This window comes from Anabrus simplex, chromosome 1 (genome assembly GCF_040414725.1).
Source record: "Anabrus simplex isolate iqAnaSimp1 chromosome 1, ASM4041472v1, whole genome shotgun sequence".
Taxonomy (NCBI): Eukaryota; Metazoa; Arthropoda; class Insecta; order Orthoptera; family Tettigoniidae; genus Anabrus; species Anabrus simplex.
In genome coordinates, this window is record NC_090265.1 from 1,686,095,557 (window position 1) to 1,686,117,349 (window position 21,793).

Genomic DNA, 21,793 nt, shown 5'->3' on the forward strand with positions numbered 1-21,793 from the left:
ACTGTGTTGCAAGGCAGATGGAAGCGACAGTCTTCCTCCCTCACCATAGGAAAGTTCAATAAGCCACGATGTTTCCATGCAGGTACATATCATCTAAAAAATGCAAATATTACAGTAAACAAAAAATAAGGCACTTGCACAGGAGAGCCAGCATAATTTGTCCACGTCTTTGAATATTGTTTTTTTTCTTTTGTTGCATGAGATTATGTTTGCCAGTGATTTATCCAAGTGATTTATTTGAATAATGTAAATTCACCTTGTTGGATACATTTCGGAAATAGGCCTAGTCTTTTCGCATGGTATTTGAAAGGTTTAAACTATGAATCAAGGTTATTGCATGCATTAATGGGTCTTAGAATACTTTCTGACGTAGCAAGGTTTGAGATTTCTGAAAGACTTTCTACTTTCTTCCCTCGTCATAGGAATGTTCGATAAGCCACGATGTTTTAAGGGCATCAACTACTTTCCGTGCAAGTACAAGGCATCTAAAATGCATACAATACAGTAATCCATTGAATAAAGCATTTGCACAGGGAAGCCAAAATAGATTTCTCCTCGTCTTTGAATTATATTTTCCTTTCATTGCGTCAGGTTATGTTTGCTAGCGAGTTATTCAGTTGCATTATTTGAATACCGTAAATGCACCTTTTTGGATACATTTCTGAAGTAGCTTTTTCCATGGCATTTGAAATAAATAAATGTGAATAAATAAATGTTAATTGCTTGCAGTAACGGGTCTTAGAATATTTTGTGATGCGGCAAGGGTTGGCATTTCTGAATTACAAATTGGCGGCTAATTTGCAATCATATAATTCGAAGTCACATTTTTTCGTACCTACGACTTTGAATTAACGAGTTTTTACTGTATCGCGAAGCTAACAAACGAGTTTGCAGGTGTGTGTGTGTTTACATTGCACGGAAAGAATTATCCACCACTGGTCGTGTTACTATCCAAGTAAAAAAGAGATCGTGTGTGAGAAGTGTTTTAGACATGGAGTGTAACTAATTTGTAATTTAGGAGAGGATTCTAGTGATGCAAGAGAGAACGAATTTTCCGATCTACAGTGAATCGAGCCTATTGCAAGTTCAGATTAATGAAATATCTGTCACGTAAGAAGGCCTACTTGCTAATTTTCATAGCAAATATATTATATAGCAGTGATAATGTGTTTTTATCATCTCAAATATGTTCAAGCAAAGTAGCTATATCCGTCATGTTAATATTTACGTAAATACCACATGGAACTGGAGGATTGATATGAAATGTTTGTTTATGCTTGTGTTACTCTTTCAATGGAAGGAATTTTAGTTCATTCCTTTTATTTTTTTTCAAAATGGTCTTTCCTAAAATTAGGGTGTGGGTATTTTTCGGCAGCGATTCGTCTTGTAAATATGTTATTTATTTATTTTATTTAATGCTAAATGTTCCATTTCTTACAACTAGAACTGAAATGATTTAAAATTATCAATGACATGTGAACTAAAATGTTATCTGTTTTATAACTTACACTCAAACCATAAAAGAAAGATAAGTCTGCGATAATACATACCCTAGTATCTTTCAGAAGGGAAGAAAACTTACAAAATTCCTATATAAGATCACTTGATATAACACTAACTAAAACATCATTGCTCTGAAAGCAGTATTGAAGTCAATTCCATATTTTATTCCAAAATTTTCCTGCTTTTCTTTTGAGCTTTTTTTAACCGTATAACATCAGGATTTGTGCAAATTTAATTTTGAATCTAAGATATAAAAGAATAGAACTTATTAAATTTATTTTAAAATGTTAAAGAAATAAGCTCAGATAACTATGGTACACAAGAAAGTAAATAAATATTAATTAAAATTGTTCCGGGATTTCTGTGGAACAGCAGAGGTGAAAGAAGGTACCGGGGTGAATGGGTCTAACTACAAGCCGAGATATGGATTAAAATTTCATTAAAGATTATATTTTCGAAAATGACAAAACTTAACAATCTTCACATAGAATTTCCAAATTTAACAAATAACAAGAAGTCAACAAATAGCCGACAATCAGGTACAAGACCAGGAAAAGACAAGATTCAGAACAATTCTGGGCCTTACGCCCCTCGCTTTACAAATCCCTCAAGCTCCTAGCTCGAATATACCAAGCACAATACATTCAAGGGCAGAAAACCCCTTCATTCAAGGAGCACTTGCTCCAAATTACAATATCAGGCCTCCCAGAGGCACTTTTACCACACAAGAAAAGAGCTGACGCGATCTCAGTTTTTCAAGCCTCTTCAAGGTAATAGCAGACTTTACAATAGCTTGCCAACAAGGCACAACTTACAAAAATGAAACGGGGGTACCTCGTACCCAACCTACTGGGCCTTAGTAGAAAATGAACAGGTTAAGTAAATGGCCCGAAAAACCAAAAGGAATGGAGGCGAATATTTTTTCACTCCTACACATACATTCTTAAAACCTAAGAGGCACTAGGCTGATGAAACAGGGGCTTTTCCCGAACTATGGAGGTGACTCATATAAGGAGGAAATTTAAACATTATGGAAGAGAAGAATTCAGTTACCAAAACGTAGTCACCTCAAACCAAAATGAAGGGGAGTTCGAAAGGATAAATCACTCTCTATCCCCGAATTCCAGTTACAAATTTAATCAAGTTTTTACATAAGCCGGCAGAAAATTACATATTTAGGAAATTAGGTTACATCGTAAAGGTTTCGGACCTTTCCCGCGGGTTAAACTGCTGAGCTAGCAAGAAATAAAGATGTTAAAAGGCCATTACCTTGCAAAAGACCTGCTGCCAGATGAGAGGCGCTTCCCGCCTCCTGCTACTCATCCATACACTAGGTTAGATGTTAATCAAGTGGCTGAGAGACAAGAAAGACACGATTGGTCAAAAATTAATTACAGAAATTCTGGATTGGCGAAGTTCAAAACAGCGGAAAGGAAAGATTAATATTGCCAACCCACAAATGAAAGAACGAAATTTAGTAAAAAAAAACTCATGAGTACAAAATTTCTTTAAGAAGGTTCCTTCACTTCGCACCAGGGTGCGTGATCATAGTTTTTAGGCAGTGACATCTATGAGAGAATGTCCAAACTTCTTGATAAATAGAAAACAAAATGAGTCGAAATTCACACAGTGACATCTTCAGAGGAAAAGTTTGAGTAGGTTCAGTTTTAAGTTCACTGTTTCTCTTGTAGAGGAGTACTTTAAGGCGGAAAATTCAAATGTGCGGCGTAGAGGTGTACCACCCAGTACAAAAATAATTACCAACTACATTGGAAATTGCCTGTGATGATTCACCATTGTCGTCATTCCTCTCCCTGTTATAGTCATCTTCCATGCCATCCATCTTGTTCACTATTTTCGTTTGCTTGAAAGTCTTCCAATTACCTTGCGTGAAATGACCTCCTGTGCCCGGATAGTCCATTCACAGATAGGGTGACAACTCTAAATTTTCAAATGGAGGACAGACACTTAATAAAAGGAGGACTTTTCATAGAAATGTTCTAAAAATGGAGGACAAAAGGAATTTTAATATTTACATACAAAATAGCTTATGGTTGCCATAAGAATGCAAAACCATATAAAGCAGAGTGTGTAGGGCATCTATTGTGACATTGGGGATGGAGCACCCACCGTACTCTCTCGACATTTCGCCCCGTGACTTTGATCTCATTTGAAAGATTAAGGAACCACTACGTGGTAGGCAGTTTGCAACACGAGAGGACATTGCTAATGCTGTGCGCCAACAGGTGACCCGATTCACACATCGTGCGGCATGTGCTGAGACAGATGGTATTCAGTGCCTCCCACATTGTTGGCAGCATATGGTGTCAGCAGCAGGGGACTACTTCGAGGGTCTTTAGGCCAAGGTTTGTCATGTCAACTTTGTGTACTGTGTTGTCATTCTTTTGCACTGGCATGGCCATATTGTCCTGTATACTACCATAATAAATTAGTGTGTGTTACGATATTTCAGTGCTATTCATTGTCCACACATGTAGTTAACACCTTGTCCTTTCGTCTGTATATGTCACATTTTCCAACCGGACTGGTAGCTTCAAGATAAAAATAGTTGCCATGCTCCAACCCTCGTATATAAAAAGATGTCGTCTAACACTCGCTCACATGAAAAGAAACAAGACCGCGCTAGTCAAAAATCAAAGCACTCGCCCTCGTAAAGTTAAACATGAATAATACAGTGGCCAGCTCAGTAATAATATCATAATCTGAAACTAAGAAATTGCCACATAGACAATCGATCATGTCTGAACATCTGAAAGTTACTGAAATATCTTACAAAGCTGAGCACGCTCTATCGTCGGGTCATGATGTCATGTTCCAAGATGCTCACTAGTCACTACAGGTCCAGGATTGTACTGGAAGCTGTGGAAATACGTAGAAATCCTAACAATTTCAACAGAGACACTGACTACCAATTAAGTAATACCTGGTTGCCAGCCATTAGGGATTTGCTAGGTAGTTCCCTTCCCTGTCCCTTCACTATTATTTTGTCCTGGTGTTTTCCAAATTCGTACGTTGCTCATCACCAGATGTTTTATTCCATGCTTGTGTCAATGCCCCCTCTAGGGACACTATGACCTTGATATCGGTGTGGGGGCTTGTGTGCTTTTTGATCCCGAGGGCTCTGCCAGCTTAGGGTTACCCATGCTGGATTGGCCTCAGTGTAGGGCCAGACTAACAAGGTGTCCCCCGAGTTGCTTGAGAGGTGTCTGTGCTCTTTATTCTTCATCACTATTTCTACCCTTCTATTCTCACCTTCTTAAATTTCATTCCTCTTCCTGTCTGGCCACCCTCTCTGCCTCGGGTAGATTAGGTTAGGACGGAGGTTTTATCATCACCCAATCACAAGTTTTGGGTCATGGCGAGTCTTTCTCTTCCTTCTTTATCAAAGGGTGGCACCCTTCTAAATAGAGCGTCAAAAAATGGTAAAAAACGTAAGCGGTATACTCCAGTTCCTGTAGACTATATAAGTGACAAACGTCTTCCTCGATTCCTGGTTGCTTACAGGGTCGATGGTAGAAGTTTCCTTGACGAATGTCCTTTTATGATAAGCAATTCAATTGAAGAAATTGTTGCTGGTGAAGTCGACGAGATGCACAAGTTCCGAGATATGTACTTATCAAGACATCTACGGCTGACCAGTCCAGATGGCTACTTAAAGCCAAGTTATTTGGAAAGGTAGAGGTGAAAATCGAGAAGCACCAAACCCTTAACTCCTGCAAGGGAGTTATTTTTCACAGGGATTTTCTCAATATTACGTTCAGGAAAATGGAGTACCTCAGGGATCTGTACTGAGTGTCACGCTGTTTGCAATCGCCATCAACGGCATAGTTGCCGCTGCTGGGCCTGCAGTCGTTCCATCGCTGTATATAGACAACTTAGCTCTACATTACAGCTCTGGAAGGGTGGTGTTTCCTGAGAGACAGCTACAGCAAGCTATTAACCGAGTCGACAGATGGGTCCTGCAACACTGCTTTCGATTTTCAGCAGCGAAAACCTCAGTTGTACACTTCTGTCGACATCAGCCTGTGCATCCCGAACCAGAACTCCGCTTGTGAAACAGTGTCTTACCAGTGGTTGACATCTGCAGATTCCTGGGTCTTCATTTTGGTAAGAGACTTACGTGGCAGCCCCACATCCATCAGTTGAAGGTTGCCTGCATGAAGAGACTTAACGTGCTTAAGTTTCTCAGCAGCACTTCGTGGGGGGCTGACCGTGCGGTACTGCTATGATTTTACACGGCGACGGTCCTCTCCCGAATTGACTATGGAAGTGCGGCTTATGGCTCAGCATCAAAATCTACGCTTAGCCTTTTAGACAGTATTCACCATAGTAGAGTAAGGCTGGCAACGGGAGCTTTCCGTACTAGCCCTATTCCCAGCCTACTCGCTGAAGCAGGAGTTCCACCTTTACGGATAAGGAGGCAGCAGTTACTCCTCACGTACGCTGCCAAAATTTGTGAAATGCCGCTACATCCAAGCTATCAATGCATCTATCGTACCCAATACCACCAGCGGTGCCAAGACCAGCCGAATGCCACACGGCCGGTTGAGTTTCGGATTGATAGCTTTTGTCATGACTTGAATATTGAAATCGGTGGTTGTCTTCTGCGACCGGATATACGTCTAGATCTGCTCCGCGGACCCAAGGTGAACACGGATTCCTCCGTTTATCAGAGATATTTCTAGGAATTCGTTCACCAATATCCGGCTGCGAGACATACTGTATCTTCACAGATGGTTCTAAAATCGGAGATAATGTTGGTTGTTCTTTCGTCATTGATGACATTAGCATGAAGATCTTGCTTCCTAAAGTATGTAGCGTGTATACTGCAGAGCTTTACGCCATCTTAGAGGCTCTGCAGTTTGCACTGCGTGACGAAAGAAGCCACTTTCTTATGTGTACCGATTTGTTAAGCTCTCGGGAGTCTATTGAAACCTGTTTCTCGCAACACCCACTGGTACAGCAGATACATGACCTTCTAGCCAGGTTAAGGGATGCTGGCACCAGAATCACTTTCGCGTGGCTTCCAAGCCACGTTGGGATTGCGGGAAACGAACTTGCGGATGAAGCTGCCAAGGAAGCTGTACTTTTACCTCCAAGACCAGTCAATGTACCTGCTAAGGATATTTGTTCTCAGTTACGTCGAACCATCTTGTCATCCTGGGAATTGGAGTGGCTAGCTATCAGAACTCCCAACAAGCTAAGAGCAATTAAGAAGACAACTACCATGTGGCGGTCCTCTTTCTGACCTTCACGGTGGGACACCATAGTATTGTGCAGGCTGAGGATAGGTCATTTACGATCCACGCACTCTTATCTCCTAAAGACATCCTCACAGAGTGCGCCGATCTCTCTGGCCTAAGACGGAGCCTTGGCCTGCAGGAAACATTCAAACTAATACTAGCCGTTGATCATAGTCAAAAACATCACTTTCCTAAAACAATGTCTGCAAAATGATTTAACTCCAAAATTTCTTAAGAAATACAATAACAAACATAGGAACACCAACCAAACCCGAAACATACAATAAAAGACAAACCGAATTTGGCTTAAAGAGGAGATTAAATTCATGTACAAGAAGAAACAATATCTTAACATACAAATGTATGAAACACACCTGAAAGCCTCACATGACTTACCATACTTATATTTTAGCAATTTTCAACAAATAACCAATGAAAAAATAGCAAATATAGCCATGCAAAAGCAAAATACTTTAAACAAAAAACTTAATGCATTAAAACAATCACAAGATCAGCATACACGCAATTACACCCACAATAGACAGCACTTGACTACACCTACTGAAAATAACCAACATATATTCCATCCATCAGTAAAAAATCTAACTAATACAGTGTTTGATGAAACAGAATCTACTAAACTGAGTAAGGGACCCAAACACAATTGGAAAAATGACTCAGTATTTGAAAACATCACTACTATCATCGCTGAAACCGAAAATGCCATAAACAAAATACCTCAAGAACAACAAAATGAAATTAGATATGAAATCAAAAAAATATTACCACAATATATTAATAGAATCAACCAAGAGACCAACAAGATACCACACACAACTTGAAAAACTCAAAAACAAAATCCAACAAAATAACTTACTAGTAACTAAGGCAGACAAGGGAAACACAACAGTTATCATGGATAAAGATGAATACATAGCTAAAACTAAAACTTGCTTCCAAGATGAAACTTTCCAAATCAAGACCAAAGATCCCACCAATAGTATTCAAAAAACTTAAAAATTTTACTGAAAAACACTCACTTCCTTTTAAATGAACAAGAAACCACAAAATTGATTACAATGAACCCAGGACTACCTACTGCTAAAGCATACCCAAAAATCCACAAAGATAATATTCCCATGAGACCTATAATAAACTATAGACCAAGCCGTACCTATAAACTATCACAATTCATCCAAAAATTTCTTTAAAAAACATTATGTCTTCCATACAAAGAAAACCATAAAAAAACTCAATAGAATTTTGCAACATTACCAAAAACATAAAAATAGAACAACACCATAAATTAGCATCATATGACATAACAAATTTGTATCCCAACATACCTACACAAAAAACCATAACAATCAATGAATCCAATCTCAAAAACCATAGTAAGCTAAGCAAGTTAGAAATAGATGAATTCATGAAATTATTACATTTTGCTATTAACAATAATTACTTTAAATTCCATGATACTATATACCACCAAAAAGGATTACCCATGGGATCACCAACATCAGGTATACTGGCTGAAATATACATAGACTACCTAGAACATCAAGAAATCCAAAAACTAGACAACATTCCCTTTTGGTGTAGATTTGTTGACGACGTATGTGTTATAATAGATAATAGGCATACCAATGAAAGTAAAATCCTAGAACAACTAAATAAAATAGACCCTCACATAAAATTCACTATGGAAACTGAAAATAACAACACAATAATCTACCTAGATATATCCATAACTAGACACAACAACCATTTAACATACAAAATATACAGGAAACCTACCCACACATCTAACACAATAAAAATAGATTCCACCCACCCACACACCCACAAGAAAGCCGCATACTATAGCATGATATACAGAGCATACAACATTCCACTCATGAAAAAAGACTTAAACAAAGAATTGAACCTAATTCATGAAATAACCAAACAGAACGGATACAAAAAAGAAATGATAAACCAAATTATCAACAAAATAAAAAACCAGTCAAAAACCAAGTTAACCAGAACTGTAAAAGATACGGTAAAATAAAAAACCAATCAAAAACCAAGTTAACCAGAACCGTAAAAGATAAAAAAGACTATGCACTATTTACCTACAATAATAACCACATACACTCCATAACTAACATTTTAAAAAAACAAGGCTTGAAAATAGCCTACAAAACCACACGTAGCAATACTAACATACTATACAATTCCAAATCAGTCAATAATATCAATAAATACATCCACTCGGGTGTCTACCGCCTGAAATGCAATGACTGCAGAGCCAGCTATATAGGGCATACCGGAAGAAACTTTCAAATACGATACAACAAACATATAAATGCAATCAAGCATAGACACTTTTTAGCCATGGGACAACATATCAATGACCAAAAACACAGATTCACAAATATCAATAATGACATGCAAATCCTCAATATCAATCCGAAGAGCCCCTTGCTCAGTATACTAGAAGAATTCTACATAAGCCTAGACCAGTACATCAACCCAAATTTCGACTTAAATGAAACCACAGATAAAAACAATATTCTTTTCGATGCAGTCATTCCCCTCCTAACAAATTATTATTTAAAAAGAATTAACAAACAACAACCCACACATACAAATGAACCGCTCAAAGATCTCCCCTCCAACCCCGCTCCCCTCACAAGCGCTCCACCCATCCCTCCAAACCTCCCCTCTGCCGCCGCAAACTACAGTCCTAGGATAACACGTAACAGATCTCGACAGGCAGCCGCGCAGAGCACACAGCGTCAACCCTCAACGTAAGTAATATAACATACAACTCACTTTTCACAGTCCACAATACACCATCTCTTATACCGATTATTTCTACTTGCAGATACATATACCCTACAACATACAAGAAGCCTCCACGCTATCATCACAATAAACGTGTATTGGCTAACAACTACATAATTTAAAATTCATCAAGATGCACGGCACTTCTAACGAAATTCAACTCATAATAGTCACCATTTAACTCAGCAACGACACACGCAACTTTTCTCAACAATATCTATAGACCAAGATAACTTTATCACTAGCAGCAATTTCTGAAAATTGTAATAAATGGAAAAACAATATAAACTTTAATTTAGCATACATATGCCATACACTTACCAATTTACTAGTTCAAAGTGGTAAAAACAAACAGTATGAATAAGAAACTGGACTTATTCCATTAGTTTACTATTTTATCTACTTTTAACCGGCTTGCCATGTCAGATCAAAAAAATTTTTCACGTATATACTATAGACGATAACAATCTCATAGTACTAATGTTAACAAGTGTAAACCTCATTTTATGCACAATAAAATAAGTGCATGTGGTAACACATATCATATAACAAGCATTTTTTAGCCAAGAAAGTTCCATTTCAATAAGCATTTCATGTTTGTACCAATTGGACTTGTTATACAATAGTGTAATATCCTAAATATCAATGCAAAAAGTGTAAACAATCCTATTGACATTTCATAGATCAGATACAATGAAGTGATAAGCCTCAAATAACAAATATTTTCAAGACATTACAACAAATTTACAATTACTAGTATATATAAGTGCAAACTTCATTCCATGTTCAATAATATAGGCACAGTGTGACGATATGCCTTAACAACAATGTACTTTTTAAGCCAAAGATAGACATATTTATCATTTTAATAAGCAATTCCGAACGTTTGAATCAAATGGATCAATTATATTAAGTGTAATATCCTAAACACTAATGTAAACAAATGTAAAATCCATTTAATGTATAATAGTCTAGACATAGTGGGGTTATATGCCTCACACAGCAGGTGCTTTTAACCAAAGATATACTCACTAATATTTTAACAAACAACTTTTAACGTCTGATTTAATTGGACCAGTTTTACAAGGTGTAATCTTTCATATGTGATGTTTTTGTAACTATTTTTTTGTGTGTCAGCTGAGGATGATCCCATAGGGATCGAAACCGGTACTGACTGAATTTACTACTTTAAAGTAAATAAATTAATGTATTGATAAGGTGGAGACTTCTCAATTATCTTTATGTTGTACTAGCCGTTGACGCGACTACTGCTGATCTCGGCATCCGCTTTATGTGCGACAGTGGACGTATCAAGGGTATATAAATTACAAGTGTACTGTTACTCAGGGAACGCAAGTTTCCTTTTGATTTGTTAGTAATTTTTTCGGCCTAATTCTATAATTGTTTTTGTTTTATTTTGTACTGTGTTTCCAAATTCCTTTGTTGAATAAATAATTTTGTTTTATATTTTAAATTTCTTTTCCACTAATTTGTTCAGAGAGGATGATTACCTCATTGTACTTCCTCTTAAAACAAAAATCACCACCACCACCACCTTGTGTCAATGTCATACACCTGTCAATGTCATATGTTACGTACACATGTTATGTGACCCTCTTAGACCGATTCTGATGGTTCCGTCAGCTTCTGCTTCGAACGCTAGCGCTGTACCGCGTCCGGGAAAACATCTGATGACGAATGAACATACCATTTCCACTTCTACTATAATGTCTAAATTCAAAGCTCATTGTTTAAGAAGCCTTTCTCGTGGACAGTCGATATTTTCTTCTGATGATGCAAAGCACAGTTCTCTGCGAAACGTAAATAATTTCACCTTATTTTCTTGACATGGCATAAGCCTATATCATGTCTAAAAGAAAATATGTTTGGAGAGATTCACACAAGAGTTGGAAAAGAATATACAGTGAAACCTCATTAGTGCATTCCTCATTAACACGTCGAGAATTTAAAGTCCCGATTCTTACCGTATTAAATCTATATTAACACATTGGAGACGCCGCTTGTAGAAACTACGGGCGCGCTAATTCATTGCTGCTGACGGAGCTCGGAGAATCTACGGGCACGATTTCACTGTAGCTAAAAATATGTATTTGCCGTTTCAGAGAGCTGTGACTTCTCTAGGATACTGTTGAATGCTTCTATAAGCATAAAATATACTAGTTATGAGCATAAGTTGAGAGCTCTTCTTTCAAGGCATTGATAACACAGCTACGTTCCTACATAACCTAAAGCTGCGTCATCGTTGACTCTCTGCTGTGAAATGGGGGGAAAGTACGTACGGTACATGCGGACAGAAGAATGTATGTACGAGAGGCAGGCTGGTTTGTGTAATTCTTGTGAATATTTAGCATGTCTAATTCAAGTGTACGAAATTTCGACAATGAAACTATAATGGATGTTCTTATGGAAGACACGATTTCTAAACATGAGGATGAGGATAACAATTATACACTAAGTAAACATGATTCTGGCACTTCAGGCTAGTAAATGTAGAAAATGAGCTCATTTCAAATTGGTGTGAAGTGTAACGTAGTTTTACATTGCTTCCTTGAAGTGGGTTCTGTAATACTATTTTATACCGCTAACTTAAAATGTGGGTGTTTCCCATGTACCTGCAGCAACTCGATGCAACCCCGTCGTCAAACAAAGAACAGTGGGGAATGCAAATTCCTTGTTGTAAACAAGGATACCGGTGCCAATTGACTAATTAGGTTAGAATCTGCATTAGTGTGTTTCAGTAGATGTGCCCACAAAGTCAAATTTCGAAATATTAACCGAACTGGCATCCATAGCTGCGACAGATTTTTTTCGTTTGTAAAACATATTATTTTCATAAATTTGTGTTTTAAAATTGCTGCACTATTATCATAATTAAAACTCATTTTTGTGTAGAAGAAAGTGTGATCTTTCTATGCATTCCAAAAGTTGTTATAATCATGGCTTACCCTAGCATTGAAAAATTTTCACAAACCATTAAAAATCCTGCGATTTCTGGATAATAGCAAATTCAAATATGGCCATCTCCAATGTGTTAAAAAATACTTCACTTATATCGTCACGAATTTTCGGTATTACCACTTAGTATGATCACATTTTTCCTAGACCTGAAAATGATACTGTATTTTTCAACCCTTCGGAAAGAAACGCGATTTTCAACTCGGGTAGTAACCGTCGCCAAGGTTGTGCAATTACAGGAAAAAGCCTTGCTGAACTTCAAAGGATAAGTTGCACTTCCAGGAAGCAAGCCGTTAGCCTCAGGAATGTTCAGTTTTGCTTGCCGGTTAGCAGCGACATTGCTGAATAGCAGAGTAAGCCTGTTTGTGCTTGTATTTTGCATTCCATTCAGAAGGTTGAAATGTATTTTGTGTTGTGTGGTAACTTACAATGAAATGTAGCGAATATTTGTCACGTGATACGGTAACCTCTATCTGGATTAGGAACGTAATAGTGTGAAATGGACTAGCGTGGTGCATATTTGTCTTGTGATAGTCTAGTTACGGACACGGAAAATGTTGTAAAATTTCTTAATAATGAAGACAAAATTAAAATCTGTCAGAAAGTGGACTGGCATAAGCGCGCAGAGGTTGCTACTCTTGAAACTGGTACCTTCGAGTTTCAACTCGATCACTCAAGTTGATCGAAGATTTGTTCGATTCAAAATGGCGGCCAAAGTCATTCCTCGCAGTTGCACAAGGTCGAGTGTAACCTCTAATTTATCGTCTAAGAATGTGACCAGAAAATAATGTTTAATAACCCACTGCTCCGAAATAAAAGGCTGCTACTAACATTTGTTTTAGGAAGAGTTTGATCTGCAATACTTCTTCGATATTTTTGTTGGCCCCTGTGCACATATTTTCATATTTGTTGTCTGGTGTTTTCACATCTTTCAGTGTACCGATATTTTATAATCCCCAGCAGAAAAGGTTTTCATATTTGTTTTCTCAAGTTTTTCACACCTTTTATTACTTTTTTCGCATCTTTAGAAATGGTAGGTAGGCCTATAGTTTTCACTGTACCCGCGGATACAACAACATAAAATGCCCTCATGTCTGAAAAAGTCGTTTCTAGTGTTTCCATATCCTTGTTGGATAGTTTTTATTTGTATATTCATTAGTACGTTTTCTCGCTTAATACGTTCTTTTTCTTTGTACTCTGCAGAAACATCTTAATGAGGTTTCACTGTAAATGGTGAAAAAAGGATGGATTGATAAAAAATAAGAGAAAAGATAAAATCTATACAAAACAAGTGAAGGAAGAAAGTGGAAATGTAATAACAGACCCAGAGGAGATAAAGAATAAATGGAAAGACTATCTCGATAAAGTCCTGAATGTGAGAAATGATGCAGAATAGAGTTTCGTCTGTCCAACCCTTGTCCCGTTTCTCTGCAGGGTCGGGTATGAGGTGAGGTGAGATGAATCTGTCGTGGCGAGGTTTTATGACCGGATGCCCTTCCTGACGTCAACCTTATCAGAGTAGCTAACGAGGGGAAATGAATGACATGATATATGATACTAGGGAGATGCTGAAACCCAGTGCCGGCACGTAGCCTACTCCTGTCTGATAGCACCAAGAGGTCTGCTTAAGGCTTAACGTCTCCATCCGACGGACGAATCGCTATCAACAGCGTCATATGCCCTCACTCCATGTGAGCACTGCGGAGAGGTTTAGCATTTAATCCAGGCTTTTGTCACACAATCAATCAATCAATCAATCAATCACTACTGATCTGCATTTAGGGCAGTCGCCCAGATGGCAGATTCCATATCTGTTGTTTTCCTAGCCTTTTCTTAAATGATTGCAAAGAAATTGGAAATTTATTGAACATCTCCCTTGGTAAGTTATTCCAATCCCTAACTCCCCTTCCTATAAACGAATATTTGCCCCAATTTGTCCTCTTGAATTCCAACTTTATCTTCATATTGTGATCTTTCCTACTTTTAAAGACACCATCCAAACTTATTCGTCTACTGATGTCCTCCCACGCCATCTCTCCACTGACAGCTCGGAACATACCACTTAATGTAGGATGTTAAATGATTTATTTTGTCACCTATTCAGTACATATAAATTTTACATTTAGGAATTTATTCTTAATTCCGCTTGAGACATGTTTCGCCCTTCATTGAGGGCATCATCAGTCAAAATTATCTCCTCAAGGTAAAAATCAGGTACCTGATTAGTATTTAACATGCACAAATTAGTATACATTACAATGGGAAAATTAAGTACGAGAAACTCTTGTACAATGGTGATGGTTAAACAATATAAGTTTAAAGAATAAGAAGTCGGCACCAATGCTTAAAATTATTGGGTAATTATAGCAGAGTTCAGCAGTGGTGCTCTGAAGAATAATTGATGCACTCATAGGAAATTATAAATTTTAAAAATATTTACAGTATAACAGTCGGGAGGAAGGGTATAGTGCTCGGTGTCAATGTTTTTAACAAAAATTACTGCCAGTGGTTGGCAACTATACAGTAAATTTACATTATCCAAATGAACAGTTGAGAATTTACAGTTTATATACATATTTACAAGAGAGCAGCTTGGTGAGCAAGGATATAAAAAAGTAAATTACCAAGTGCGTCCAGTTGCTTTAATCGTTGGAAGATGATTGTAGCATTGTCATATCAGAAATATGCAGAGTGGTTTAATCTTAGTTAATAATCACAGGGGACAGGAAAAATATTCCATAGCCAAATGAGGTTCTATAGGCATCATTGTTGCCATTCAGATGCACTGTTTACTCAATGACTCCCATTGAGTCTCCGTCCACGCTGACAAGTTCACCGTACCGAACCCGGTGCTTCAACCAGACAACCTTCTGTTTGATGCCTATAGAACCTCATTTGACCAGGCGAGTTGGCCGTGCGCGTAGAGGTGCGCGGCTGTGAGCTTGCATCCGGGAGATAGTAGGTTCGAATCCCACTATCGGCAGCCCTGAAGATGGTTTTCCGTGTTTTCCCATTTTCACACCAGGCAAATGCTGGGGCTGTACCTTAAGGCCACGGCCGCTTCCTTCCAACTCCTAGGCCTTTCCTATCCCATTGTCGCCATAAGACCTATCTGTGTCGGTGCGACGTAAAGCCCCTAGCAAAAAAAAAAAAAAAAAAAAAAAAAAAAAAAAACCTCATTTGGCTATGGAATATTTTCCCTGCCCCCTGTGATTATTAAGTAAGATTAAACCACTCTGCATATTTCTGATATGACAGTGCTACAACCATCTTCCAATGATTAAAGCAACTGGACGCACTTGGTAATTTACTTTTTTATATCCTTGCTCACCAAGCTGCTCTCTTGTAAATATGTATATAAACTGTAAATTCTCAACTGTTCATTTGGATAATGTAAATTTACTGTATAGTTGCCAACCACTGGCAGTAATTTTTGTTAAAAACATTGACGCCGAGCACTATACCCTTCCCCCCGACTGTTATACTGTAAATAATTTTAAAATTTATAATTTCCTATGAGTGCATCAATTATTCTTCAGAGCACCACTGCTGAACTCTGCTATAATTACCCAATAATTTTAAGCATTGGTGCCGACTTCTTATTCTTTAAACTTATATTGTTTAACCATCACCATTGTACAAGAGTTTCTCGTACTTAATTTTCCCATTGTAATGTATATTAATTTGTGCATGTTAAATACTAATCAGGTACCTGATTTTTACCTTGAGGAGATAATTTTGACTGATGATGCCCTCAATGAAGGGCGAAACATGTCTCAAGCGGAATTAAGAATAAATTCCTAAATGTAAAATTTATATGTACTGAATAGGTGACAAAATAAACTATTTAACATCCTACATTCAGTATCTTCAATACGGACAACAATGATTTTTATCACTTACAACATACCACTTAGTTGAGCAGCTCGTCTCCTTTCTAGCAAGTCTTCCCAGCCCAAACTTTGCAACATTTTTGTAACGCTACTCTTTTGTCGGAAATCGCCCAGAACAAATCGAGCTGCTTTTCTTTGGATTTTTTCCAGTTCCTGAATCAAGTAATCCTGGTAAGGGTCCCATACACTGGAACCATACTCAAGTTGAGGTCTCACCAGAGACAAATATGCTCTCTCCTTTACATCCTTACTACAATCCCTAAATACTCTCATAACCATGTGCAGAGATCTGTACCCTTTATTTACAATCATATTTATGTGATTACCCCAATGAAGATCTTTCCTTATATTAACACCTAGATACCTACAATGATCCCCAAAAAGAACTTTCACCTCATCAACGCAGTAATTAAAACTGAGAGGACTTTTCCTATTTGTGAAACTCACAACCTGACTTTTATCCCCATTTATCATCATACCATTGCCTACTGTCCATCTCACAACATTATCAAGGTCATTTTGCAGTTGCTCACAATCTTGTAACTTATTTATTACTCTGTACAGAATAACATCATCTGTGAAAAGCCTTATATCTGATTCCACTTCTTTACGCATATCATTGATATATATAAGAAAACATAAAGGTCCAATAATACTGCCTTGAGGAATTCCCCTCTTAATTTTTACAGGGACAGATAAAGCTTCACCTACTCTAATTCTCTGAGTTCTGTTTTCTAGAAACAGAGCCACCCATTCAGTCAATCTTTTGTCAAGTCCAATTGCACTCATTTTTGCCAGTAGTTTCCCATGATCTACCCTATCAAATGCCTTAGATAAATCAATCGCAATACAGTCCAACTGACCTCCTGAATCCAGGATATCTGCTATATCTTGCTGGAATCCTACAAGTTGGGCTTCAGTGGAATAACCTTTCCTAAACCCAAACTGCCTTCTAATGTAGTGATTAGAATTTGTATACCACCACCTCCCCTACCCTACCGGCCAACATTCATTCTAAGAGTGTGTATCATTCTAATGGTGAATTTTTTTTTCGACCACCGGGACTCAAACTGGCTAACCTCAGTGTCAGACCGTTCGCTTTAACGGTCATGGCTACCAGGCGGGCTTAAATGATGCAGAAGGGAGTGTGGTGGTAAATGAGGATGATCAAGAAATGGAGTGTGATATTGCAATGGCAGAGGTGGAAAGGCTGTTAAGCAAATGAAAACAGGAAAAGCAGTAGGGATAGATGAGGTATGTGTGGAATTGATAAATCTACAGTACATTGGTTATATAGGCTGCTAAGGTGTACATGGAGGCAAAAGCAAATACCTGATGATTGGTGTAAGGATGTAATAATATCAGAATTTAAGAAAGGTGATAGGAAGGTATTGACAATTAATAATAATAATAATAATAATAATAATAATAATAATAATAATAATAATAATAATAATAATTACCTGAAAAGAGTGTTGGGAGTCACAAGAACAGCATATTCTTGTCTAGTTTATGAACTGGCAAGAGAACCATTCTATTTAGAAGATTTACGGCTGAATCTACCACTACCTGCAACTAATCTTGCAACTAAAGTGATTGAGAGAAGAAAACAAAAACATGCAGAAATATCTCAAGATTTCTATGCTACTGACGCAATGATTGACAGGAGATGGACAAACGAAAACCAGCCATTAAGATCTGTTTTAACAAGACTCCCAATTCACGGCTTTCATCACAAATTGTGTACTAATTTCTCGAGCGAGATATTGAGTGCGTGTGTGTATTATGTGGAAAACACTGTGACAAGTATCATATAACTGTTTGCAACAAGAGAGTCAGATCAGTAGTCGATTACAGTAAAGACTGAATTTCATAAATTGTACTTGCACATTTGTGCACAATTCCAAATATATATAAATTCAACTAGAGGCTTTAAATGACAATATTGAGAAATGTGGTATGAAAATCAGTGTGAAGAAGAGCAAAACAGCGGTGATGACAGGAGGAGAAAGAGAAGGAAAAGGAGTCGTTAGTACCAGGGGACAAACCCTTGAGGTTGTTGAATATTTCAAATATTTGGGAAGTGAAATAATGCAAGATCCAAGGTTGGACAAGGAGATCAGCAGAAGGGTACAAGCAGGAAGTACGTTCTGTCACCAGGTGAGTTGGCCGTATGGTTAGGGGCGCATGGCTGTGAGCTTGCATCCGGGAGATAGTGGGTTCAAACCACACTGTCGGCAGCCCTGAAGATGGTTTTCCATGGTTTCCCATTTTCTTGCCAGGCAAATGCTGGGGCTGTGCCTTAATTAAGGCCATGACCGCTTCCTTCCTACTCCTAGGCCTTTCCTGTCCCATCATCACCATAAGACCTATCTGTGTTGGTGCAACATTTTTTAAAAAAAAGTTCTAACTGAATGTATGGAACTTGGTGTGGAACAGAAAAGTTTCTATGAAATGTGAAGAGGTAATGTATATGACATACTATACCCCTATATTAACATATGTATCAGAGATTGGACTTTAACACCAAGAAATGAGAGTAATTCTGGAGGAGTTTGGTAGGGAAGACAAGGAGAGACAGAGTAAGAAATGTTGAGGTCAGAAAAGAGTGGGGAGTAGAAAACCTGAGTGGTACGATGGAGAAGAATAAATTGAGATGGTTTGGATATGTTATGAGCATGCAGGAAAGAAAGATACTAAAACAAGTGTTGGAAGCTAAGATAGAAGGAAAGAGGACAAGCAGGAGGCCCAGAGCAAGATGGATGGACTCTGTCAAGAACTGTATAAAAAAAAGAAGACTGGACTGGAATACAATTACTGAAGAGGAGTGGGGGAAAGAGAGGGAGTGGTGGAGAAGTGCCATCAACACGCTGACCTGGCAAGAGCTGGATAAGGGGAAATGAAAGTGATGATGACATGAACTCCCATCATAAACTTAACAAGCTGCCACTGACTCGGTACAAACGGAACTACAGTGGGGAGCAGACATATAGTGACCAGACTGCACTAAGATAGGTTCTCAAAACAATGTCACAGTTATTAAGGACACCGAACTTTAACATTCAGATGAATATCTCACTTAATTCATATCATCACCCATTCATAAGTTTACACTATGTAGACTCTCTTGTACATATATACTGCACACATGCAGGTGATTTTGCAGAATCTGAAAATGTTCTTAGAGATTGAAACATATTCTATTATTAATAAAGTGAAGTAGTACTGGGAGGACCACAAAGCCCAAACAATCCCTTCAAAGAGACATGAACGATGGACTGAATAAAGTGATCCTTTGCTGTCATAAAAGAAGGAGAAGAAGAAACTTTTTTTTTTTTTAAGGTGTGTGCTAGTATTTTGTAAACTGATATTTTGTGTTTGACAGACTGAAAACTTAGTTTACTGTGAAAGCGTGATTTCTGTCTTAATAGACAAAGATTGTGTAAAGAGGATTGTCATTTTATAGATTTCTATGCACTTGTTGTTTGTTAAGCACCTCATTACACTATGGTTTTTCTTTACAGTATTTAAGTAAGTGTTATGCGGTGTATATGCTGAAAGATGGACGCATCATTGAACATGGTTCACATGAAGAGTTAATGGCCAAGAATGATGAGTATGCGATAATGATAAAAACTTGCCAAGTTGACAAGAATCAAAATGATGATACCAGGTAAGTTGGTACTAGCTACTTCCATCCTGATCATCAGCTTGAACACTTTCCAGCCTTCAGCCATGTCTGTTGGAATATTGAGCCTCTCCACTCTCTTCTGTCTTCCCACACTCTGTTCTCTTCTGCCATCCTCCATTCGAGTCCTCTGGCTTCTATACCCTCCTTAGCACCTTGCAGCCATGTCTTTTGGCCTTCCTCTAAGTCTCTCTCCTTCCATTTACATATCAAACATCTTTCTCAGCAATCTTTCCTCATTCATTCTCCACATGTGCCTTTACCATTGTAATAACCTTTTTTTCTAACTGTTTTGGGTTCCCCTTTCACTGCCTCTCTCTCACTCTTTAATTCCCCTATTCATTCTTGTCACTCCAGTCCTCTCCTTAGGAACTTCATCTCACAGGCCTGTATCCTACTTTTATCTCTTTCCTTCATTACCTATGTATCTAATGCATTAAGTCTACTTTCTGTAGTTTCTCTCCTGCACATATTGTTTCCAAATTTGGCCTATTCCAATTTTTATTCTGATGATTACTTCACTCTTCTTTACCAAAAACTTCATTCCATGCATAGACTACAGTATTTCTTCTCATGCAACCAGTAGCTTGGGTACTTCTTTCTCACTGTCACCACACATCATCAGGTTGTCTGCAAGCAGCATTACTTTCATTTTATCTTCTCCATTCTTCCCAGCTGCACTATCTAAACACTTCATAATACTGGAAATGATTGGAAACTTAAATGAGACTGGAGTGGGTATGTGGGAAAGTGAAAGGGAGAGATTTGTAGATCCTAATGGATGGGTAGTTGATAGGGATCTATGTTCAGATGGGCTTCACTTGAATTTCAGTGGTACATACGAGAGTGGATCAAATATAAATGGGAATTATTTTTTAAAATTTATTGCATCAACACAAAAAATTACACATATAGAGATCACTTTTCTACATAGTGTTCTGCCTTCGATACAGATTTTCTCCATCGGGTTGGTAAGTTTTTTATGCCGTCCTGATAGAAAGAAGAGGGATGTGTGTGGAGCCAGTTGCGTACACTCTCTTCTACACTTGCATCATCATCAAACCGCTGTCCTCCTAGGTCTTGTTTGAGTGGTCCAAACAAATGGGAGTCGCAGGCAATAAATCTGGACTGTACAGAGGGTGTTCCAGAGGTGTCCAGTGAATTTCCTCCAGTTTTTCCCACGTTAAAGCGGCGGTATGCAGCCTTGCATTGTCATGGAGAAAAATGATGTTCCGGATCGGTTGCCGGCGTCACTTGTTGCGATACACAGCTGTTTCTTCATCCAAAAGTGACAGTAATAGGCTGCATTAATTGTCCATTGTTTGTGAAGAAAATCCACCAACAAAACGCCTGCAAAGTCCCAGAAAACGGTTGCAACCACTTTTCCAGCAGATGTGCGTATTTTGGCCTTGACCAGACCTGCTTCGTCTCTTCGCCGCCACTCCATGCTTTGCTTGTTTTGACTCTGCGGTGTAACGATGCACCCAAGTTTCATCATAAGTCACAATACGACGCAAGAAATCCTCTCCTTCCTCCTCCTAGCGATGCAGGAGTCTCTGACAAACTTCCTGGCGTATAGTTTTTTTGTTCCTGGACGAGGAGATGAGGAACCCACCTGGCAGACAATTTTCTGAAATGGA

At 38.2% G+C, this 21,793-nt stretch overlaps 1 protein-coding gene across 7 annotated transcripts in view; it reads left to right on the top strand.

Moving 5' to 3' along the window:
* LOC136858684 (ATP-binding cassette sub-family C member 5) overlaps nucleotides 1-21,793 on the top strand; it is a 299,980-nt gene that overhangs the window by 181,006 nt on the left and 97,181 nt on the right. For all 7 annotated transcript variants that reach the window (XM_067138409.2, XM_068225666.1, XM_067138411.2 and 4 more), the window contains one exon: nucleotides 19,990-20,138. In XM_067138409.2, the coding sequence (XP_066994510.2) occupies nucleotides 19,990-20,138 (149 nt within the window). The remainder of the gene's footprint in view (nucleotides 1-19,989; nucleotides 20,139-21,793) is intronic.